General features: G+C 39.5%; 2 protein-coding genes across 2 annotated transcripts; one reads left to right on the top strand and one right to left on the bottom strand.

Annotated features, from left to right (window-relative positions):
* Positions 1-833: 833 nt before the first annotated feature.
* On the bottom strand, positions 834-18,948 carry pkd1l2a (polycystic kidney disease 1 like 2a). The gene is given in 45 exon segments (XM_038702339.1): positions 834-1,589; positions 1,684-1,815; positions 1,896-1,981; positions 1,984-1,996; positions 2,129-2,339; positions 2,743-2,903; positions 2,991-3,118; positions 3,207-3,340; positions 4,012-4,342; positions 5,071-5,256; positions 5,348-5,488; positions 5,567-5,663; positions 5,997-6,469; positions 7,112-7,328; positions 7,422-7,648; positions 8,068-8,267; positions 8,380-8,526; positions 8,619-8,797; positions 8,915-9,016; positions 9,247-9,480; positions 9,483-9,757; positions 10,154-10,379; positions 10,464-10,592; positions 11,062-11,182; positions 11,277-11,355; positions 11,358-11,400; positions 11,500-11,646; positions 12,146-12,283; positions 12,415-12,594; positions 12,734-12,876; positions 13,379-13,606; positions 13,801-13,942; positions 14,032-14,143; positions 14,392-14,590; positions 15,300-15,447; positions 15,573-15,700; positions 15,805-16,080; positions 16,083-16,211; positions 16,307-16,536; positions 16,640-16,727; positions 16,730-16,786; positions 17,101-17,211; positions 17,456-17,644; positions 17,731-17,889; positions 18,627-18,948. Coding segments are annotated over 45 exon segments (7,569 nt in total). The 3' UTR covers positions 834-1,418.
* Positions 18,949-21,161: 2,213 nt separating this feature from the next.
* On the top strand, positions 21,162-24,196 carry bola3 (bolA family member 3). Its single transcript, XM_038702337.1, is given in 5 exon segments — positions 21,162-21,331; positions 21,440-21,563; positions 22,127-22,215; positions 23,564-23,600; positions 23,603-24,196. Coding segments are annotated over 5 exon segments (345 nt in total). The 5' UTR covers positions 21,162-21,262; the 3' UTR covers positions 23,629-24,196.
* Positions 24,197-25,000: the final 804 nt, after the last annotated feature.

Genomic DNA, 25,000 nt, shown 5'->3' with positions numbered 1-25,000 from the left:
AAAAGGGAGATAAAGTCAGAGGGCATCGCAATCCCTCACGATGAGAAACCGGACACCCTCAGTCAGATACAGCGTGACGTCGCTGCGAGATAATATTTTCTCTGTGTGTCAGAAAACCTTAAAAGTTGTATTCAGAGAACTGTAGTGGCTAAGTTCACGCTGTCGTTATGGCTGGTTAAACCGTCCACACCGTCACTTTGCTGGCGACTCCCCCCTCGGTCCGCCTACGACGCATGTTGTTGTCAGCAGCGGACAACCCGAGCTGCCACGCCGGGAGCCACGCCCACACAGATGACGCAATACGTAAAAACCACGTCGGGATCTTTTACGATTATGAAGTCAACCCCAGTTGTTTTGAGTGAAATGTTTGTCAGTAGACACATTTACACAGGGATGTTTGTCTAAACAAGTCTGTCACCAAATCAGTCATAATCTCCTTTTGATTATATTTCTTATTTTGTTGTTGAATCAACTGTTGAATCATCTGATATGACTTATTACACACTGTTATACTTATAATATATAATATTGATATTTATTAGTTATTAAATGTTTTCTTCTTACTTATGTTTTTATTTTAAACATACCAGAGTGATGTTTCTTTATTTGTGTGGCAGTTGAAAGATGTTCACACATTTGTGGATTGTGTTCAATAAAGGACAGAAATTAATTTCATATGGACATGGAAATGTCTTCTATCTATTATATTTCTGTATCTCTGAAGTTCTATGGACTCATACCTCTGTATTATTACATACCTGTATATAATACACCTCTACCTGTGCAATGTTGTATGTGCAGTTAATAATTGTATTGCATGTTTGTATATAATGTGCTGTATGAATTATTGTTTTATTATTATTATTATCACAATGTACATTCAATACATTTTAGACTTATATTGCCATAGTTTTAAGTGCAGTTTCTAGATTTATCTTAATATCTATCTTGCTGAATATGTTACTATCTACTACTGGACATAGCTGACAAATTTGATATGACAGCTGATGGAAGTTACACATAACACATATAAAGTACAATTTAAATTTAAGTCAGATGCAAATACAAGTTTTTTTACGGAATAAAAGCATATTGTACAAGATTTAGTCACATAAACAAACATGTATTTGTTTAAGGAAATATACTGCAGCCTAAATACAGTTACTCAATGCATAACAAGGATTATCTCAGCTCCTACTTTCCCTGTCAGTGTTTTAACTTCTCCTACATTAGTTACAGATCTGCAGCACTATAGAGAAATGCTAATAATTTATAGACTTGCAAGGGCTAATATTCAGTCACAAAGCGACAACATGTTGGTTTGAATAAATGAAGCAAGCTATGGCAAACAAAAACTGAAGCAAACCATTCTGTGGGTTGTTTAATGTTTAACTTCTGCTTGGCAGTAGAGGAGCATTTCAACCCTCACAAATGTTCCCAGAAGAAATTGTCTGCAGTCCATTATTTGAAGCAGATGTGACAGCTGGCCTCTCATCCAGGCAGTCACCCCCTTGATTCTTATATTTGAGTCCAAATAAACTGCAGAGTTTCATCAGCATCAGGTCCACAATCTCATCCTCTTCAGACGGCTGCAAGAACAGTGAGTAATATGTATAACTCAAGGAGTATCAATTCATAAAATGCTTCTTCTACAACATGTGTAGACTCAGCATGGGCAAGTACCTGGTGATGTATCTGCTCTTGACTGAATGCCACCAGAATGACAGAGATGAAGAGGTTCAGCACCACAAAGGTCATGAACACAATGGAGGAGCCGATAAGGAAAGCCCCAAGCACTGGATTGTAATTCAGAACCTGGGAGAGAAGGAGGAAGAAACACACTGGAGAAGGGTACATAATCTGTAATGGTACAATTATAATAGTCTCATACAAACCTCATCGTAGTTAAAAATGCCAAGCTGCAGGCTGACCATGGTCTGTGCAGCGTCCAGCAGAGTCCGATAGGAGTATAGCTTCCACCATACATCAGGTTAGACTGAAAAGTGGAAAGTTAATGTCTTTGTTAAGAACCATGTTTTGAGTTCTATTTCATAAAGTATAGATAAAATGGGAAGAAATGCAATGACTTCAGCAGCATGTTGATGGTTAAGTGTGGGAACTTGCTCACAGCAATGGAATAGGCCAGGAACATGATGGTTATGACCACCAGGAAGCCTGAAATATCAGTCCAGGCTCGCTGCAGCGTGGCTGTGATCATGTGCAGCTTTGGGTTCAGTCTCAGCAGGTGCCACAGTTTGACTGTAGCCAACAGCACCAGGAATGCAATCAGATACCCCAGCACTGCATCAGCCTTGGCTGTCTCATGGAAACTGGCGTATCTGGAGACAGAGCATGAGAGAACAGAACTTTGTTTTAACAATCTATTGAAAAGGGTTTTGAATGGATTGAGGACATAATAGTTGACTTTGTAATGTTTTCCTATTTATTGAGATGAAACTGTATTAAAATAACAGATTCTGTGTGTAGATATTCATTTCCAGGTTGAAATTAGGTGTTCTCTCAGAGGTTGAAGGGTGAAATGCATTGACTTGCTACACTATTTTGCAGATAACGCTAAATACAAAATGTAGACAACTTCTAGCTTTGATTTGGTCACTAACAGTTTGCAAACAACTCAAATCTCTGTCCAGGTCACTGGCATACACTGGTGCTTGGTAACCAATGTTGACACAAGATCCTTGATTATATACATGTATTGATTGTGTTTTTCTTGTTGCTTACTGGTCTTTGTTGTTATGGTAGTACTCCATGTCCCGCGAACCCAGTAAAGTCCTCTTGATGAAGACAGACAATGCGCTCCAGCTAAGAATAATAATCGCCAGCTCGAGTAGATTCCACTTACTCTTGAGGTAAGCCCACCTCTGCTGCTTCATCAGCTTTCCCTGTCAGGATAGGAGTTTGTTTGAGATGTTTGATGTCATAATTATTAGAAGCAACAGTAGTAGATTTAAGGTATAAGGAATTAATACCTGGACAAACATGTAATAGATGATGAAGAGGAAGTAGATGGCTTCAGAAGCCATGACGAAGATGTGAAGGCCGCCGGTCGACTGGTAAAGACGCACACTCTGAAGCTCACTGCGGAACTGGAAAGCTCCTGGAAGAAACACCAAAGTTACACGATTCTTATAACAGTACAAGTTTCTGAGAAGCTCTCACACGGCGGCTGAATATGGATTATTTACCGATGGCTGTGGTCTCCAGCATGAGTGTGACGATGCAGAAGAGGTTGACGTTGGCATTGTACACGGTGAACTCGACAAAGGCTGCTTGGGTGTACACGTCAAACCAGGTGTTGTCATAAAGGTACTGAAGGGTTCTACAAAGAGAAAAACATGGTTAAATTATATGATGTGTCGTAATAACAAGTGTCATGCCTTAAAACACTGTTCTCTCCTGATGTCATGAAACAGCAAATTCTGACGCAGAGAACAACTGTGTGGAGAAATGGTGGCAAACAGAATAAACAATTCTGTGGTGTCATTGCTCTTCTAATTTCAGGCTAATTGAGAGTTAAAAGCATACAAAGACACATTAATTAAATCTAAAGGCCAAGTCTTAATTGATATAATTTATCATATAAATATGGATTGTGTTTTAGGATGAATGTACAATAAATTAGGCTTTTGTTGTCTTTTTTTCATTGCTAAGGCTGCAACTAACAATTATTTTTGTTAACTAATTAATGTTTAAGTCTACAAAATGTGTGAAAAGTTCCCAGATCAAGACATTGTCTTTCAAATACTTATTTTGTCCGTACAATTTTTAAAAAAGGAATTTGGATTCAGTTAATATTTATAGAAAAGCTATCAGGAAAAGGTGCAATTCCTCGCCCTATAAAAGTTTGACATTTTTATTTGAAAATATTTCTAATAATAATACGTCGATTACTAAAATTGTTGCTGTCAATCAACAAATCAATGAGTAGACTAATTGTTTCACTTCTGATCTGTCTGTCATTCCATTGAGTTTATTTATTTCAATGCCTACCTGCTGGAAGTTTGTAAATCTGGCCCCAGATCTACCACAAACCCTCCTCCTCTGTAGAGCATCACACTACCCCAGATAGGGTAGGCCCTCAGTTTACCCTGGGACTGATACATCCATGGTGTGTGACTGTTCAATGAGGAGTTATCAACCACAGAGTGGCTCCAGCTTGGACCGTAGGAGCCCATGTCCTCCAGCTCCCATGAGTACGGAGCGTGGCAGTCAAGCTCAGACTGCTGCATAGAGGTAGCCACATGGCAGGAGTTTTTATGCACCCTCACCTGACGAAGACGAGCGTTACCCACCAGCTTGGAGTTTCCATCTGTGATGAATCCTGACAAGGTAAGTAACAAGAATAAACACATTTTAAGGACATAAATTATTTTGTGTGTTTAAAATTCTTCTTGCAGATAAAACTTTTCTTTTAATCTGTCAGAGTCAGTCCAAATACATTGTAGTTACTACACAAGGCCTTTTTACACAGTTACAGCTTAATGACAGAAAACATTTGAAGGCATTTTGTACTTTACTACATAAATATACTGTTGATACCACATAGTATAGTAGTAATGAACAAAGACACTTTAAGGCTTTGCATAGTGATATAATCTTTAAATACAATATCATTTTATGAGCAAAAATACCTACAGAGGTGATATCAGTACATTTTCATATGAAGTCCACTATTTAAATGTGAAATTTTTTAATATATTATCATCATCTCAACTCTTAATATTTTATTGTCAGATCCAGTTTCTAGTTGTTTTGTAATCCAATTTATTGTTGGTTCTAATTTACTTGGAGAAAATTAGGGTAAAGAACAATCTATAAATACAACAAGCTTTAAAATACAAGGCCTAGAGTTACCATCAGGCCACTAACAATATGCATATTTTAGCTACCTATTTATTTGCCAATTTAACTCTAAAATAACAATTATATAAGCTGGATAATTTACTCACATTTTCCATTTTGTCATAAGTAGACAAGATTTGCAAATGTTAAAGGGGATTCATGCAAAGCAGTCATGTGCGACAGTTAACAACTTCACAGCATACTGACCTGGGTGCTCTCCAAACAAGCTGCTCAGCAGAGTTGTGTTTGCCCAGTTGAACACATCCTGAATACTCATACTGTCTGAGATCCCTCTGCTGAAGCTCTGACGAATGTGTTTGGTCAGAAAGTAAGCGTTGGGGTCCCTCTGACCATACGCCACCAGGAGCAACATCCACATAAATCCCATGTAGGCTGCATTGAAAAACAAATATCTTACATCTGGATCTCAGACTGTATTGCATTGCTTCCTGTGTTCTTATTTATTAAAAATGGTTTCTCTTACTGAGAATCTCCCTTATGAGGGCAAAGACTTTCTGCTCTTTAATTATGTTGTTCCTCATCCTCTCGATGTCAGTGGGAGGTGGTGGCTGATAGAAACTGCATGTGCTGTCTCTTCTTGCTGCACGCACCACATCAGGATCATCTGAGAGACGAATATTGTACTGATGCATTTTGTTTTTCATACAAAACAATGCAAGAAGAAATGTTGGAAAAAACATACCTGTGTTTCTCAGACTCTCATCTATCTGAGGCTCTCCGTACTCCTCCTGGTCAACTTTCTTCAGAACAAGTGCAAAGAAAGCAGCAAAACCAAGAACCTGTGACGGAAGATTTTCATATACCAGAACTCCGAATGATCAATCTATTATAAATACAGTATGCATGTACTGTAATACTGGTAAACTGGTCTTTATCAATATCAAATTTCCAAAAATTGATCCTATACTTAAAGTCTGTCTTTAGTGTAATATTTTTAGTCAGTGCATCATAAATATATTAGCATAGTAATGTTTGTTCAAACACAAAAAAGGCAAAAGACATTGGTTGGAAATGTCCAAAGCAAGCCCCCTTAATGAATTAATTTCTGAACATTTGCAATGCTAGCCATGTTACCCCTGTATCTTCGAACCACGAACTGGGATGTCGCTCACCTTCAGAGGTTGAGTAATAAAAAGACTCTCAAAGAAGGAGACCACCATGGAGATAAGCCAGCTTATAGAGCGCCCTTTCCCGTACGTCAGCCCATACATCATGGTGAAGTATCCCGACACACCACTTGTTGCAATCACCAGTATCCAGCCAACAAACACAAACCACCATGGCAGACCTCCTTGACAGCACTTCTTGGTGGAGTCTCCATTGATGCTCTCTTCTGGACTTGGGCTGCTGTCGAGCTGCTCTCTTTCCAGGCTAGACGAGGGTAGGTGGAAGTCCAGGAGACCCTTCATTCCCTGAACTTGCTGCATGGCTCGGTTGTAGCTATCTGGCTTTGGAAACTGAGAAGGTCCCAACAAATCCAGCTCCTTCTCAACATGACGCAGCTGCCTGTACAGGTACCTGCTGTTGTTGCTCTTCTTCTGACCTTCTACTGAAGTCCTCTCAGGGCTCCCCCACACACTGTTTTCTGTCCAGGAAATAAGAAAATAAACATTATACTACTTTAAGTATATTTTTCAACAACATAATATATATTTCCTTCAGCATAATTTTCTGTGAGGTAGTTGCATTATTTATTTTATCTTTCTGTATGCTAATAAGACCATGGTCAATATAAAAAGGAAGGTATGGCCTCAACAATCACATTTTATATCTATATATGATGAAAATACAGCTGAAGAAAAATAAATTCAGCTACAGGAAATAAAGTTCTGAAGACACTGAAAGAGATACAATTTTTAGATAGATAGATAAAATTAAATGAGCATTATAGTAATTCATTGTGTTTCTCAGACTCTCATCTATCTGAGGCTCTCCGTACTCCTCCTGGTCAACTTTCTTCAGAACAAGTGCAAAGAAAGCAGCAAAACCAAGAACCTGTGACGGAAGATTTTCATATACCAGACCTCCGAATGATCAATCTATTATTTTTACTACTTTAGTAAAAATATATATTATGTTGTTGAAAAATATACTTAAAGTAGTAAAACTAGTAGTAAGTATAGTAATTCATTCAGTTATTTGATAAAAAAAAAGAAGCTTGGTCCTCCAAATGGCCAATAAAAACACATGATATCAAGAGTGTTGTAAAGGTTATGGTGGTGTTTACCTTGTAGATCAACTGCACGTAAGCTGAGGATCATAGAGCGATCCTTCTTGGAGGCCTCAGTGTAAAAGTCTCCTGCCCCTCGGTTCTGCTGTCTTATGATGTCCTCCACCAGAGACAGCAGAGTGTTGATGTCCGCCTGCTGACCGGGCCGGAGCTCCAGGTCAGGCAGCGGACTCTTCATGGCCTTTGAGAGTGACTGAGCAATTCTCTTTATGTCCTAATGGAGAAACCCCATCAAGCACTTTAGACGTGTAGAACAGAGGAGTTAACATTACTTGCAAATCGCTGATAAGGATATCTGTTACTACACCTTGATCACAGTGTCTGGTGTGATGTCCTTCATCTCTTTCTGAGGGGAGGAATTCTGTGAGGGAGAAACTCGACCAGTCTTCCCATGTATGGATGCGTCCGTGTTGGCGGCCTTCTCTCGAGGACGAGTGTTTCTGAAGATGCTCACAATAAGGAGATTAATGGGGAACATGATGATTGAACTTTGAACTCCGATCATGACTTGCTGCCAGGTGAACTCGATGTGACCTGCAAAGTAAAGTGTTACAATCAAGTTTAAATAGATGTGATTTAATGGCGGATCTTTCAGTAAGACTCATTATTTTGGATACCAAAATGCACATTTACATGTACACATGTATCCATTAAAGCCCCAGATTTACTTTCCCTGCCCCAGGTCATTACCATACAAAAGTTCACATACAAATGTAAAAACCCTTTAGAAATATTTTTTCTTGTTTGCATGATGCTTCAAAAAGCAGATTTAGTGCTGAAAACCGGGAATAATCACAACCTTTCTGTGCGTCTATGGGGCTATAAGGGAAATAAGAATTGAATTTTGAGAGGCTTTGAACAACTAATTCTATTGTTAGTAGTAGTAAAATAATTGTACACCATAATGACTTAATGTAGTTTTTCAAGATAAAGCTTTGTGTTTTGTTACCAACCCAGGTCCATGGTCTGCTCAGAGGGGTCGGTGGGGATGCCCCAAAACATGATGCTGGTCAGCATGGTGCACAGCAGCAGGGAAAAACAGCAGGACACTCGCTGCACACATGTGAAAGTGCTGGAGGGAGGCCGACTAATGACAGAGAACCAGATGTGGCCGTCACGGAAATCCTTGGCTGTCTTCATGAAGAACAGGTTACTGGAAAGTATTGAAAAAAAAGATTTGTATTCAGGAGAAATAAAAAATCTAAAATAATACAGAATCAAGTCAAATTATTTGGTGATTTTACCAGATCCATGGCTCGACTTACCTAAACCTCTTCAAATCCATCTCTGTGGCGACCGGGAAGACCTTGTCAAGAGTGCAGTCTCCCACATCTACAGCCAGCCAGGAGTTACACAGGAAGTGCCATTTCTGACCACTCTCCAGATCCTGCACCATTACTTTGTTGACATACCTGCATGTAACATCAATATGTATTTACTGTGCTTACAACAGTACAAACTCGGACTTGGATTTTATCACCATGTCTTGCCCTCTAACCCGTACCATGCAGGGTGAGCTCCTGAGTTGTCGTGCCACAGCCTGATGCTCTTTAGATCTCCAAGGGAAAAGTGTGTGGTCAGCAGAAACATGTCCACCCCACCTCTCTCAAACACTGGCTTATCAGGGTCTGTCAGGTGGTGGGGCTCACTCTCTCCCTCGGTACCCAGCAGAATTATTGTCACCTAAAACAAAAAAGATCAATCGAGATGGACAGAGATGCCCAGAGTTTTTAGCATCATAAATGTTTTCTTTCTTATCTTTCTGTGAGGTCCCTCTAAGCTTTAACACGCATTGCTGACCTGAGAGGAGGTGGAGGCACCATGCCGATGCCCTGTGCTGAAATTCAGCATATAACGATACTCAGCCAAGGGATCATTATCCTCAAGCACTGTTATCTTCACCTGCAAGTGAATGCGAAAACACAGTGTTCAGATGTTTTTTAATCAGTAAATTCAACAGCATGAAGTGAATGTTACGCAACTAAGTGTCAAATATCAGGAAAATTAAAAATGCATACGCATACTTTGAGACTTCATATTATATGTGTGAGCAGCAAAGTCTGAACTTCCCAAAATGGTCTGGCATTTCAAATCAACAATATAATGTGGTGAAAGTCTTTCCTGGGAATTACCTTGGCTGAGTCGTGGATGTCTTTCCTGCGTGCCCATATAACCACCAGGAGATAAGCAGTGAAAATGGCTCCCACAAAACACACCACCACAGGATTGTTGGTGAATGTAGCAAAAAGTTCTGCGGTGCGCGACACATCCACCAAGTTTGGCATGACAAAGAAGGAGCTGCCAAAGAAAGTTAAGTGGTTACAGAGGCACTGAGTGACCAAAGGCGTGGTGAGCGGACCTACCTGTAGGGAAAAAAATTAACAAAACCAGTCAGTCAAACTTTTAAAGGGTGTATAGATGCAACCACTGTGGTGGTGTGTGTGTTACTCACCCTGCATCCATCTTCACTCCAAGAAGACTTAGTTTCATTCCAGTATTTGCACTGGGCAGCGATGGAAATGACAGTGACAGTGGCATTGACGGATCTGACGCCTGGCTCTACAATGGGCTTCATAACAAGGTAGTGCACTCCAACATCTCCTGTTCTGTCTTCGGGACTCAGCACCCAGGTATATTTTTCTTCTGTGTTAAAAGAGCAGATATGCACATGTACGTATCTGGCATATTCTCTCATTGTGATATCAATTCACATGGCAGTTTATAGCCACACACTGATCAGTACAGAGATGGGATCTTCAATTATTCAGTTATAGTTAATGTATTCTGTGAACTAGGGAAACTATAATAAACTATAATGGTTCATCTCACATAAGTTTCTGAGGGAAAACTTTGTTGCATTTGTCGCAAGCACACACAAAGTAATGTAGACTGTCAGAAGAGAGCCAGGAAATATTTCCTTACTAGACACCCAGCTGACAACACTGTCATCTTATCTCGTCTCTTGACTGTAATTTAGATGTGACTTTCAGGCATGTCGTGCACGCTACAAAAAGTAAATCTGCTAGCTTAAATTTTTACCTTCTTTGGAATTCTCTAGAGGGATCTGAGTCTTGGCTATATAATTATGCTCATTTGGATAATCTTTACATCCCAGGAATAGCATGAAGGAAATGTCTTCAGAGGGCTCCATTTTCAGCACCAGTGTTATATCCGGTGAGGGAACATCAATTATTAATGTACTGAAACTGGCAAGGTCCAGGACTGTGCTGTGGTTCTCCCCAACGTCAAGCCTTGGTAAGAGAATCTGAAAAGCCAGAAAACACATTATTCTGAACAGTCTACCGTTGTTATCCGAAGTAACTAAACATTTCTCTAAAACAACTATTACCTCTATATCGTCAGGTAAGTTCTCTACAGGAATGACAGTGCCGTTCACTCTGGTGAGAGACACGGATCCTACAGTTCCTGTGATGTTTTCCTCCTCCCAAGAAAACGGATTTGTCTCAAAACTCATCATCTAGAAGGAGGCAGGCATATGCTGATATATCAACAAAACAAATTGAGCAAAACAGTGACTCAGATTACTTTATTCAGTCTTTTTCTGTTAGTTAGTTGTACATGATTTGTACATGATCAGATTTTAACAATATTTTGAGAAACAATGCTTCTCTCCTCCATTTTCTATGTAGCATTCTCAAAACCCAAAATAGTGCAAACATTAAAGGTTAGGGGGCAGATTTGTAACTTATCCGCATAAGAACTTTATGAGGAGTGAACTAGTTTACTGTTGCCTTTTTTAACTGGTCCAGGCATGTATGTTCAACCATAAGGAAAGCCATACCGTACTGGCTAGATCAACGCAGAGCTCTTTAGCTACAACACAACTTGAACTTGAACAGCCATAGACACAATATGGTGAAAAACCAATGGGTTGCATCAGCATCTTTAAATTCACTGTAAATTTTTATTGTTTCAATTTCACTTACTCTGACATCCATTGGCTCCTCTGGAGCGACAATATGAGCAGGCAGTGAGGGGAACGAAAATCTGGAGGAGCTGCTCTTCTGGACATTTATATCCTGAATTTTCATCTTTTCAGGAGACACTCTTCAGGAAGCAGAATCATAATTATCTTAGTAACTTCAGCAAACCGTAGTTTATCATTTAGTACATGTTCTAGCCAGTGTCAGGCCCCTCTTACCTGTTGACGTACACACTGATCTGACCAGAATCAATGATGGAAGGGTCTCCATTCAGTTTTTTATTATTCAGCAAAGCACTTGAACATTGTTTATCCCAGTAAGAAGAAAATCTGAGACCTTTTTCTGAGGAAAAAAAATTAAAACTGTTTAGTAAAGACCACAGGCTCTGGAAAAAACAAACAATATGGAATCTAACAATATCAGTGATAATTTTGTCCTTACATTTGAAGAAACATTCAAAACATTACTGGCTGCTTCAACTATTGTTGTAGCTGCTTGCACAACTTCTCCATCATCCCCACCGTCCTGATTAACACTGATAGTGTTGAGGGAGGAGCTGAGGTCTACCAACAGTGAGCCCGCTTCTTCCTGAGAGAGATGAAATACAGCAACAGAAAATATCTGCGTGATGTGTGTTTAGCTTTCAAAAGAGCTAATGAACATATATTTAATTTTTTCATTGTCCTGCGCCCCAAACTGAACACAAGCTGCAAAACGTTGAGGTGCACCACAACTTTTTCTTTCTTCTTTCATATGTTGTGTAGTGATAACAAATGTTAATGTTTTTAATTGAAATTTAAGCTTTAACTTAAAATGGCAAACAATAAAACAATGGCTTGAGGTCATTAACACCCACTAGTATTGCTATACTCATCTAAATGTTAAATATACAACAGATTTAGCATTTATAGTGTGTAATTTACTGATGGAACATTTTTAATTAATGTGTAATCACTTTAACTATTTACAAAGTGCTATATATACAGCAGGATTGACATTTGTAGATTGTTTCAAATTTAACTTTTTAACCCTGTATTAATAATTTGAAATAGTTTTGACATTGCTGTACTGATCTGCTGTATTGTACTTGAGCAGCGGGACTGAGCTCCTCTGGGCGCTGGGTGAGTCCAGCCACAGCTCTGGCTGTCACTTGCACTTCCTGAGTTGTGTTGCTGGGTGAGTCCAGCAGAACTGTGGTCATTTTGGTCAACATTTGCTCTCTGAGCTGAAAGAGAAGGAAGCGCTGCTGAACGTCACAGTGCTCTCCACTCGACCCAAAATAAATGTTGTAAGCCTCACAAATATCACAGAAATATATTAGCCTCTACAGAGTCAACATCAATCACATTCTGTTACCTTCCTCCTCGCATTGTTCTGATCCTGGCCCGCCGCTGTATTCAACATATCAGAAATTGAAGTAAATATTTGTCCCAGTGCCTCACCGGAGAGCAGGCCTTGCTGCTCTAACTGACTCACAGTGTCCTTCACTGCAGATTGCAGAGCCCCCACAGAGGTACTGGAGCTGCTTTTCTGCACCTTGAGGAACATAAACAGAAAGTCTGTCTCAATTATGCAGACTTTAGAGACTTTTACATCAACAATGGATTTTTCCAATTTGAATTTCTCTAATCCCCCTTGGTTCTGTAAGATACATGATTACTGGGAGATGACAAACCTGAGTGGAAACAGTTGTAGTGGCTTTCTCATATTCATTTTTCACAGTCACCACAACAGACAAACTGTAATTATTGTTCTTATCTCCGAGCGGCAGGAAGACAGATTTCACCTCATGTGCATTACTGCAGCGCAGATGTTTGCCTATAACACAAAAGAGACAATTTAGTAAACTGTTATGATGATTGTGATTATTTTATCTGCACACAGGTTGCTAAATGGCCAAAGCATTACATTTTATCACAGGCTAATTTTTAGAGTAAAGCACACTCTTGATGTCACCCATTGTCAACAAAGTCATTCTACACACTGGTTCATGCAAGGGGCTTACTTTATGCGCAACAATTTTAAAATAGCTTAAAGATCCACTCCAGACATGTTACATGAGATAAAGAATACACTGCTTTACACACTGTTTGATATGGATTGACAAAAAGAGAGTTTAATTACCTCATTAACAATTCTTAAAATGACATCTACTCCCACTCCCTCAATAAAAAGCAGAAATCTTTGAATATGCAAATATTGTTCACTGCCAAACACAAGATATCTGTTACTTTACAGAAAGGCCCTTTTTTAAAACATTTTTTTTTTTACATTTGTTTAAGATTGAATTAAACCAAGAGACAACTGTGCACATTCTCACCTGTGTCTGTCTTGAAGCAATAAAAACAGCCCGTAGAGCAGAAAGAGCTTGGTTTGCAGGTAATGTCAAAAGCATCGAGAACTGTTCCTGAAAGCGGAGAGATGCTACAAGAGGGGGGTCTGGGGTCTGCAGGGGCTTCAGATGTCACTCCTGAGTTTACAGTTGGTTCGGCTGATTCAGGACCTGGTATTGGAAACGTGTACTTGGCAAAACCTGCCTCCTTCTTGCCTATAAACAAGAAAAACATTATCAGCTTCAGTTCAAGCAAAAACAAATAATATGTAGTTTTGAACAAAGCACTCTGTTTCAAGAGGCGTTCAAAAAGAGTCCCAACCCCTAATTATACTACATTTAATCTATATATAAACATCCTGCAGTGCTGAAGAGAGCATTATGACTGACTACATGGGATGAAAACACACCATAAGCAATCACACTGAAGTTGTGCAATGTGTCCCTTGAAACTTTCAGATGTTTGCTATGTACAATATATTCAGTGTTGCCATCCTGCCTCTCGATAGGTGGCCTTCTTCCTGCTTCAGAGAAACATTTTTCGAGGTCACCCTGGGAAAAGATGATCAGTTAATAATTGTCTGACCCAATAATCTCTTATGCCACAGTTTTAATCATTGTAAGTGCAGTTTCAGACTTACTGTCAAAGGTCTGGACTCCCCAATATACCAAACTACCTCTGGGCAAGTTGTCACACAGATCAGTCTTAGCTTAATGTGGTCGTTCACATTTATTGAAGCGCAATCATCACAACTGCAAGAAAAAAAGTGAATATATAACTATAACCTATTTTGATACCTGTAAGTCTTTCCAGCAGATTTCCTGTTTGGTCCATAAATTCTAAAACCAAAACTTTGTCAACTTATAGTTCATTCTTTTGTATTGCACTTTCAGAAGCAGTGGGGAGCACTAGAAGAAATTTATGTCACCCTCTACAAACAACGTGAGGAATAATTATTTTGAGAATATTTAAGCATTTATTGTAAATGGCTCCCTTTTACCTGATGGTGACATCTGTGAATTCCTTTGGAGCAACAGTGATGCACTTTGAAGTTGAAGCAAGGTTGACCCATTTCCTGAACCAGGTCGTTCTCCTCACAGTTAAAGCGTAGCTGAAATTATCAAAGGGATCTGGAAGGCAGTCTTTTGGGATAACATAAATTTTGTCCGTTGTTTTGTTTGTGCATTTGCAGTTTCCTTCTGTACGGAAAGAAGCAGAGGAAGAACTTTAAAGTAAGACAGTAAAGACATTACAGTGCTGCTGTTGTATAAAGCCAAACATCATGATTCACAGTGTCATTAAAGCGTATTTACATATTGGACAAAATAACATGAACACAATGCAACCCAGTAGAACCTCACCTCTAACTACAACCTCTGAAACTATCCTATCCAACTGAATCAACTCCTGTTTGACACAGTGAGTTAACATGCATTACTGTCCGAGCTATGATCAGGTTTTTGGAGGTTCTGTGCTTGTTGTTAACATTTAAACATCATATCCTGGCTTCAGAAATCTGGAATAGGTCGTATGCCGGTTTGAAGAAACCAGAATATTCTAGTTGGAGTACCAGAATACTCTGAAACCAGAAGACCTGAGGCAGGTTTCTGATCATCTTCATATATACAGGGAGCTGAATAACTAGGTTTGTCACATTCAATTTAAAATTCCTTTCCTGAATATGATTATGATTATGATCAAAATGAGGTCTTGAAACAGGACTGACAGTGCACATGGAAATGTTCTCACTGTCACAAACACTTAGCATTTGAAGCTTCACTGTCCTTAAAAGGTTACTGGTTTGGATTGTCTGTGTTATTCTATTTGGGTTCACCCCCTGTGATTACTTTAGTTATGGTTTAAAAACTAATTTAAAATTCTCAGTAGTGAATTCATAGTTGTACTTACTACACTTCCATTCAAATGTGAGTCCTTTGCTTGGTAATGATTCAGTTCCAGTCACGCTCAGTGTGACACTCTGAGTGTAGTCCACCACAGTGTCTGGAGTAGCAATTATTTTGAAGCCACTAGAGTCGTAGACACTCATATTACCTGTCTGTAGGTGAAGACAAATAATTGTGCTGTAACCAAATCATCACCTGTACAAATTAATAATTTTATGTCAAAATACATTTCAGAAGTAAACAGACTGCTATTGTGTGATGCTAATCTTCTACATACTGTGTTCCCATGTTCATCTGGTGAATGGTCAGAGTAATTCTGGCAAGCCTGAAGTATGTTCTCTAAGTCCACATCCGCATCAGAAGCAAAGAAGGCATTCATGGCTCGTACCTTCACCTTCAACAATCCTTTACCAAAAGTTTGAATTTAAGGGCATTGAGAAGATCACATTTATCACATACTATGGGTGACTGTTTTAATTGAATTACAGTACAGCTTAAGCTGTAAGTACCTTCGAGTGGGCTGGAGAATGTATAAGCTTGTAAGCTGCCATTGAGCATGTCTCTGGTCTCGGAGAGAGTGTCCCCAGCTCCAGTCAGAGTGAAGAGCAGCTCCACAGGGGCTCCTCGCTCTAACGATACACCAATGATGAGATCTTTAGAGTCTGGACACTTGTCCTCTGCTATCACAGAGGCCTGCAGGCCTTCAACAGGCTCCAGCAGACACAGCTCCAGATCAGTTGACACTGTGCGAGCTGTGACCCTGTTAGAGGCAGTTAGAGTCAGGGGTGGCAGCCATGTTCAAGCTTCTCCACCACACTTACACTCAGTGTAATGTTGTGGGGGGTGATCCCTCTGTCCACTGACGAGTTTGCAATGAAGTGGTCTTCGTGTTGAATTGAGTAGGAAACATTTGTACCTATTTACAGGAAAAAAAGGAATCAAATTATTCTGTATTTATGGAGAAGTGGTTTTTCAGAAGCATGTATCCACTACAGTGTGAGACCGACCCACCTGCCTCTACCATCACCTGGATCTGAACAGGCCTACCATGAAGTGCATTGCATTTAGTGCCATCTGTTGACATGTTCCCGCTATAGCACTTAAACACACCAAACTTTCCAACAGGCTCCTGAATGTTTATGGCTTTCTGAGCAGTAACATGCCAGTCACTGGTGGTGCACTCCACTCGAACCATGAAAACACCAGGACGGAGGAATCTGTGCATCACAGTGCTCTCCATCCTGTGATATAGAAAGAAAAGCTTAAATACAGTTAAATACAGTTATGTACATACATAAAGTTACATCAATCTATCTGTCTGGTTGAATGCAAAGTCCTGCTCACTCTACTGGGCTGTATGGCTCAGCAGTGTGGCCATCCCCAGCATTCAGTGTGCATGTGAGGTTTCCCTGAAAAGGATGAAGGAGCCATTCACCGTGATGGTGACATTATCAAAGACGGCCGCCAGCTTGCTCATCAACAAGTAGAGTCCTGAGAGGAAATCACACTGTTCATTGGAATCATGTAAACACTGCTCCAGTATACATTTCATCGCTAACATACTGCATCTAGGAGCCTGTTATAATAATTTTAACAGTGCATTTAATCTAAGCTCGCTCTGCTAATTACATCAGCGAGGTAATCATTTGACTGAGATGAAAGTCATCTTGCAAGTTTAGCTAGAGAGGCTTCATAGCTACATTTATTTTATTTTTAAGTTACCTTGTCCAATCTGCTCGTTCTAATAAGGATCTACAGTATTATTTTAAATAGTGGAAGTTAAAAGGACAAATTGTGCATCTGACCTTGTTTACAGCGGTACTCTACAGACAGGTAACTCCCCAGCGCAGGACATGGTTCACCAAAAGAGCTGAGATCAGCTGGAGCCTGGCAAGCCTGCTGTCCATGGCACTGGGCTGGATTGACACATATATCAATTAAATTACGAAATCTTGCAGATTATTTAGATTATATTTAAACAGCCTTGACAGTATTTTTACAAGTTTGAAAAGCATGAGACTGTTTAATTTTCATCATATTAAATGCTTTCTATAACCTTGTAATGATAGAGTCAGAGATCTCTTTAAAGAGGCGTATTAACACTAAGGAGAAACACCAGCTATTTTCTTAGTAGTTGCATGAATTCATCCAGCACAATACCTGTTACAGAATCTATAACATCTATCCAGCTGCACTCCTCCTGGGAGGATGTGGGCGAGGCTGTAAGTTTGGATCGGCAGTAGTGAATTGTTTTTCGACCATAGAAGCTGTCGTCTATATCTAAAACTTGACCAGAACCACATTGCAGTGTTGCATTTTGGCCGTCACATGCAATAGATCTCCCAGAATCTGAGGGAGAAAGTCAAGAATGATATTACAGGAATAAGGTTTACACATGTTTAATGCTTTATGTTGATTTATTTAGAAGTGCATACCAAACTGGCAAATGAAGTTGAGCTCCTGGCTACAGTTCCATGCAGCTTCCCACTGGAAGCCTGAATGTCTCAGGATATGTCCACAGGCTGCTTCTGCATCTGGCATGTTCACCCAGTTACTATAGCTGACATCTGAGCCATCCAGCCATGCTAAGGAACCTGGGAAATTACCAAAACATTACATTTAACCATTTAATTTAATCAAACTTCTATTTTAAAGTCTGCTATTCAGCAAAATGTCTCCAAAAGAAGATGTTATCACTCCAAATTTCAAGACAGGGTCATTCTCTAGATCTTTTCTATCTGGGAAGTTAATTGTTAAGATGCAATTTAGGGATCATAAAACAACAAAGCAACAGATTGAGCTGGTGACAGGGTAAACAAATTCTAAAGACTCATTCTCTGTGAAGGAAAATAAAGCCACGTTTGTAAATCAAGCCACTTGACAGCAAGCCTATTGACAAGTTTAAATGAATGAGAAATATCTCTCATCACACTGCTGCTTGAGGGAGATATCGAGATGTGCTAGTATTCTAACAAATGTCGGCAAACAAACACAATGCAGTGCTATACAATGGACCTGCAAGCTGCCTAATGAGATAGCAGCAGAGGTGATCGTTTTCATCTCTGACATTTTCACTCAATTATTAGATATAATCGTTGATCACAGATACATCGAATTAGTTGTTCATATGTGCAGTAAAGTACTTAAAATGGTAGTAAATTAAATGGTAGTTTTCAGAGACATTTACAAGCTTTGTAATTAATACTCATAGTACTTGTGATGCAGCTGCCCTATATCATAGCACTCAAATACATGTAAACTCCCTAAAATCTACACAGAAGCCTTTAGAGTCAGCGTCTACTCTGGTTCCCCTGTCCACATGCCCTCTCACCATCGATAGCAGCAGAGTCGAGCGTGAGGTTTGGAGCTGCAGGTGCCAGCCCGAGCCACCAGTCCCTCCCCGGCTCCAGGTGCTTTTGAAGGAACTGCTGTATTTCATCATTCAGGATGAAGGCTAGGTGTCCTCCGCCTTGCTCACACCATCCCTGAGCACTGAGGAAGGATCGCTGCAGACCCACAAACTCATAGCAAGAGCCATCAAAACCCTCCTGGTATTCTGGGCAGGGGAGAGCCTCTGTATCCTCCTCAGCACAGCAAGTCCAGCTGAGGAAGAGAACCATCAAGGTCAGTGTGGGGAAAGTGGTGCTTTCCATCTCTGCACTTGTACACTGTTGCGATTCTCTGGTAACATCATGTCTTTAAAGGGTACTGACGTCAGAAACTCAGCTTTGTCTTGTGCACAAACAAAGCTCAGGCTTGTAGTGAAAAGGCACTAGGGCCTACTGTCAACAGCCACTAATGGCTCCTCAGTCCTCAGCCTCCATTAATGTAGGGGTCTACAACCTGCAGAGTGAGATAAGCTTCTCGTTCAGACCTTCTTTTCATGAAAATGTCCATCTGAGCCAGACTGTCCCATGGGACTGTTTTTGTTCCAACTGATATGGAAGATTGAACTAAAAAACCTTAAAGTTGAATTGGTAGATTTACTTTTACACTATCATAGTAGGAATAGTGCAGGTATCACTAATAACATGACTGCATCCTGTGAGACAGGATAAAATAAAAGCTTAAATACATTTAGAGTTAATGATATGAATATCTATCTATCTATCTATGTAGTTGAATGTAAAGTCTTGCTCACTCTACTGGGCTGTGTGGCTCAGCAGTGTGGCCATCACCAGCATTCAATGCGCATGTGAGGTTTCCCTGAAAAGGAGGAAAGGAGCCATTTTGTAGAGATGGTGACATTATCAAAAACACCGACTGAGATGCAAGTCAACCTGAAAGTTTAGCTATCGAGGCTTCATAGCTCTATTGGCAAAGTAGACGGAAGGTCGTGGATAAGAAATTTAGTTCAGTCATGAAAAGAAGAACGGACATACATAGTCTGAGGGTGACAACATCAACCAAAACTTTGGCTAACTCCAAACTGTGAATTGCACATACCCTGTATAGTTGAACTCTGTAAGGCAATAAAACAATTAAATAAATATATTTGTAGTTAATATGGTTATAAATATATTGTCCAACCTGCTCCAGCTAATAATGATCTTTATTTTTAGAAAGGAAAGGGCTATGTATAGCGGAAGTAAAAAGAACAAATCTGACCATTTTATTTAGGTATGTCAGCTCCAGGGTTTTTCACAGAAGACATTTTGACTGAAGGAAAAGCACAGGTGTAAATAATACAATTAACGATTGTCTCCTCTGTCATGGTCATTAATGGGATATGGGACATGAATAGAAGACAGCCTTTGTTAATGTTATCAGTAACATGTGCTTTCCTACTGTGTGAAGTCAAAATGTCTTAAGGTCTATTGCGCATGACTGCTCACTGCAATCATTTACTACAATGTTTTGTTTATTTTGTTTCCCCTTCTGCATCTGAACAGCCACCCTGGGCACAAACTTTGCACATTTCTTCACATAATGAAGAAGACATTTTAACGGGAGCAAATACAAGCGTTGCAAGTAATTTGGGAGATATTATTAACAGTAACAGTTTTTAAAATTACAACCTTAGTCTCTCATCTCTCATGTTTATGTACATCCCATACATTATTGGATTTACAATAGCCTATAAATTTAAAGTCCCCTTACAGCATAGGCGTCATTTACACTGGGGACACTGGGGACATGTCCCCACCATGTTTTGAAAAAGCTGATTTTGTCCCGATCACTTTTTCAAATGTTAAAAATGTTCTGAAAAATATATTTGCACCAAGAAATGTTAACTAACAAATAAACACTTTGAGAAAGGTTTATTTGCACAATAAGAAAACATGCAATGCAATTTAAATATAGTAAAAATCAAATGTGCATTGTCCAAAAAAAGTAGCTGCTGATTACTGCATTATGTTCTGTTATATTTTTTATTTATGAATTGTCCCCTGCCAGCTGAATTTTTTGATTCCTTCTACATAAAAAAAAACATTTCCACCATACATTGGAGCAGAAACATATTATTATAGGAAATGAAGTGTTTAATTATCCATTTTTCTCGCTCATGTAGGCCTATTTCAGCATTTCATATTTCTTCAAAATAGTGTTAAAAATCTTCCTGTTCTCCTGTATCGTCATGTCTCGTGACCCAAATGTATCATCGCACCCCTCATCTGAGTCCTTATGTCCCCACCACTTTTTGACACAAAATGACGCCCTTGCCTTACAATGTTTCCTATAACGTATATCGGGTTTAAAAAGGTATTTTTTTAATTTTGAATTTATCTGAAAAAAACCCCAACATAATATTTTAATCAATCCAGTTTTTCTTTTTAGGTTATATTTAAATATGTATGTATGTATCATTATGCTATTTTTATTATAGAAAAAAAGGCGACCCGTGAAGTACCCGGATGTCTGACGTCATATCAGTGGGACGAAGCTGTCCGAGGACATTACTTGTTGAGTAACCGGTGAGGATTTTTAATAAACGTCCCATGATTAAACAAACGCCACAGCTTCATAATGTTGGCTTGTAGACGGAGCCTGACCGCCACTGCGACCTCTGCTCTCCGGACTCTCCTTAGTAATCAAGTAAATACACGTTGACTTTATTCTCGTACTGCAGTTCAGACGGTCCAGTCTGCGATGCTAACAGCAGTTTGCTAAACTTGACGCAGCTCTTCGCTTCTGCCTCCTCAGGTCGAGGTTGCTGGCCACGTGCAGAGATGCATGTCCACACAAACAGACGGAGAGGTCCGCATCGCAGCGGTGCTGAAGGAGAAGTTTCCCTTAGCCTCGTCGCTCAAAGTTGTGGATATATCAGGTAACTTAAATCTTTTTACATCAAGGACCCCTAAACTAACGCAAATTAGACCAAGAACCCCCATTTAATAAGATTTAGTCCTAGGGTCCCCCTGCTGATAGGATATTTGCTGAGATGTTTTATTACAGAAAGTGTATAAAACCCATGACCAAAATAGTCAGACATTATGTCAGTGTGCTACTTATGGATGGAATTATAACGTAATAAAGTGTTCCCTTTTTTGCTGGGAACCCACTCAAGGGTCCGGGGACCCCCCTTTGAGAACCACTGACTTAAACACATCTATCCGGTGACTGGCTGAATGAAGTTATAGGGATGGACTGCAAGTTTGTCCCAGCTCTTCACTGAAGCCATGACTAAATGAAATGTTAACTCCCAAGGCTCATTTTGTGTTTTCTGGCCGCACCATTCAGTCAAATCAAATGGATATATCCCAGATGTCCAATGCTTCTAAAATATCTAGACGTCGCATCATAGTGATTATTCTGCACATTTTATTGTTGTGTAGAAACCACATACACTTGGGAAATGACAGTGTTGTTTGTGTGATCCTGTGCTTTCAGGTGGTTGTGGGGCCATGTATGAGATCCATATAGAGTCCAGTGAGTTCAAAGGAAAAAGGACTGTTCAACAACACCAGTTAGTCAATCAGGTAAATCGTAAATTGTTTTTATTTTAATAATGATTTCATCCTATTTATTAATTTTACTAGAAAACATATACTTGCAAGGTACAAATTCAAGGTTGTTTATTAGTCATTGTTGCAGCCATAATAGGTTTATTTTGATTAAGTCACTAATATATAGTAAAACAAGCTGATTTGAATTTATATTATTCTTTCTGTTAAAATTGAGATCAAGAAATTTAATTATGGATTTTGATTTAGGAAACTTTGGAAATAACAATTGGCTAATGATTGCCTTGGCTCCTCCTCACTAGGTAACAGGTTTAATGAGGGGCTGGGTGGCAGCTTGGGAGTTACTTTGTTTGAGTTGGAGAGAGGAGGACTGAAACGATTAGTGACCGTATTGTAAGATATTTTGAAGAGTTTAAAGTTTCTGTTGAAAGTCAACCACGGAGAATTTATTGTTGATTTATTTGACGTAATAATTCTTGTATTAGAACAAAACAGAAGGATCTCTGCGAGTGCTTTTTACACACACGAGTCACTATCCTCCAAAAAGGCGTCTGAGGAACATAACAATAATTGAAAGAGATGCAAGGACAGTCATTATACAGCACAAGGCTGCATAATGAAACAGCAGATGATAGTATGAAAGTTTCATCTTCACAATGAACAGTCTGACATTTGGGAAACAGAGTCCATCTTGACCGTGTTTGTGCACCAAGCATCATCAATGTAAAACACAGAGTCCAGTTCCTCTCATCTTGCCAGAGTCTTGCGCTTACAGCTCGGAACATGGACCACCTGCCGAGTGCTTGATCCAGGATGTTGATAGGGCAGGTCTCTGTAACGATGTGGGCACAACAGTCTCTGGATTCTGTTGCTTGGTCAACATGAGTGCCATTTTGTCCAGACCGGCTCTTTAGGAGCAGAATTAAGTCCAAGCTGGGCCAGCATGGCTCCTCTCCTGGCTCTCTTTCCTCTCCTCTAAGTGATCACCGCAGCCGCCATGGCACCTGGTCCGGTTGTTTGGGCCGGGTGGATCATGGTCTGCTGCTCTTTAATCCAAAAAATTCCGTCTTCATCTTCCAAAGACTGTATTTATGTCAGAGGTAATGCATGTTTTGGCAATAAAGCCAGAAAAAACAGATAAAAAAACAAAAGGGTAGCGAAGTTTAAAGGGCCTACTGGCTGCTGCTTCTACAAGAACGCTTGTACTTGGGCTTGTTTGCTACGGTCTATGTCGACCACGCTTGTGAGATTCTTTTAGAAGATTATCTACTTATCTTTGGTGGACATGTTTATGAAAGACTTACACATGTTTGTGTTGTGTGTAAAAGTTTATTCATTGGCTGTTGTGTTTTATCCCCCACAGGCACTCAAGGATGAGATTCAAGGGATGCACGGACTGCGAATTTCACTGATGTTCCAAAACATTAGAAAAAGTCGTTCCACTCTTGACCCCGCAGCCTTTTCCTTTGCTCATCCTAAATCTTATGAATGTATAGTTTTAAAGATATTGTGTAGTAAATTAATTCCATGATAATTGTTAATGTGCCAGTGGCAGTATTGCAGAGGGACAATAAGTGGGTGAAATGTGTAAGAAATGTAAGATTACACTAAGTGATCTTTTTTTTTTCTTGTGAGATATCTTCTACTCTGAGATAATTTATAAATCCAATGAAGGCTATAATACGCACAAAATGACTTGGTTAAATGCTAAATGTCAGGTCATGTAGGTTCCTTCCAATGTGGGGTGTTCTCAGGGTTGATAGTGATGCTGGTGTAGTGGTAAGCAGTCGAGGAAGTATTAAACACAACCATCCTGAATATTGGAGAATTGTTACAGACGCTTGTTTTAATCTGGGGAAAAATCGGTTTGTGGAGCAATGCCATGGACACTGATCACAATTTGTGTTGATTACTGACCGCTGTATTATACATGGGCCTTGTATTAATGCTACCTATGTGTTGATAATACAATGAAAAACAGCTGTTTTCCCCCACACACTGCCCTCCTTTCCTTAAATGCCTGTGGACACTTTAGTGATTAAAAAACATTTTACAATCAAGTTTACAAACAAAATGCACATTGTAATACTAGAATCAGTTACAACATCTAGTTTAATTTAGTTTTATCTTGGTATGTAACAACCATGAGGTGCTTGGCCTCACTGTATTGGTTATTTAATTATAACTGTAGTAATGTTTGAGGGGGAAAAAAGAGTTAACACTTGCAAACTTGGAGCCTCAACAATACTTATTTTGCTCAACAAATAGTTGAGCAAAATTAAAGTTGGTGACCAAAGATATGTTCTGAGTGTTACAGCTTGACCGGTATATTGGCCAGCCTGATGAATCTGCTGACATAGAGGAGACTGGGTATGGTTCTAACATGAGGAGAATTGTAATAACAATAGAAATTATGTGATCACTTAAGAAGTTACCTACTTCCTCCCCAATCAGGCATGGTGGTCACCAAGGCTGGAAAACAGGCACATTCAGAATATATAGAGAAAAAACAGATTTTGAGGTCAGAAAGTATTTTTTTGACCAAGACTTTATTTTGTTTGGTATCTATACTATTGCAGATAAAATTGTTTGATTAATATGTAGTTTCTTAGGCAAAATGTGATGAATTTTTTCTTTCTAATTTCAAACCACTATGCTAATACAGCTAGCTAAACATTGGCTGACATGGGTGGGGTGGGTCGTTAACACTTTTTTAAAAACACAACACAGTCATCCCCTATGCATACAACTAGAGACTTTCTTGATTTTACAGAGTGCCCTTTACAGTCTGGGCCCACCA

Source organism: Micropterus salmoides, unplaced genomic scaffold (genome assembly GCF_014851395.1).
Source record: "Micropterus salmoides isolate LMB-PRFRI ecotype aquatic unplaced genomic scaffold, ASM1485139v1 Ms_hic_scaffold_63, whole genome shotgun sequence".
In the NCBI taxonomy this organism is placed as follows: domain Eukaryota; kingdom Metazoa; phylum Chordata; class Actinopteri; order Centrarchiformes; family Centrarchidae; genus Micropterus; species Micropterus salmoides.
The sequence above is the reverse complement of the archived record's forward strand: the minus strand, read 5'-3'. Positions and strand labels throughout refer to the sequence as shown.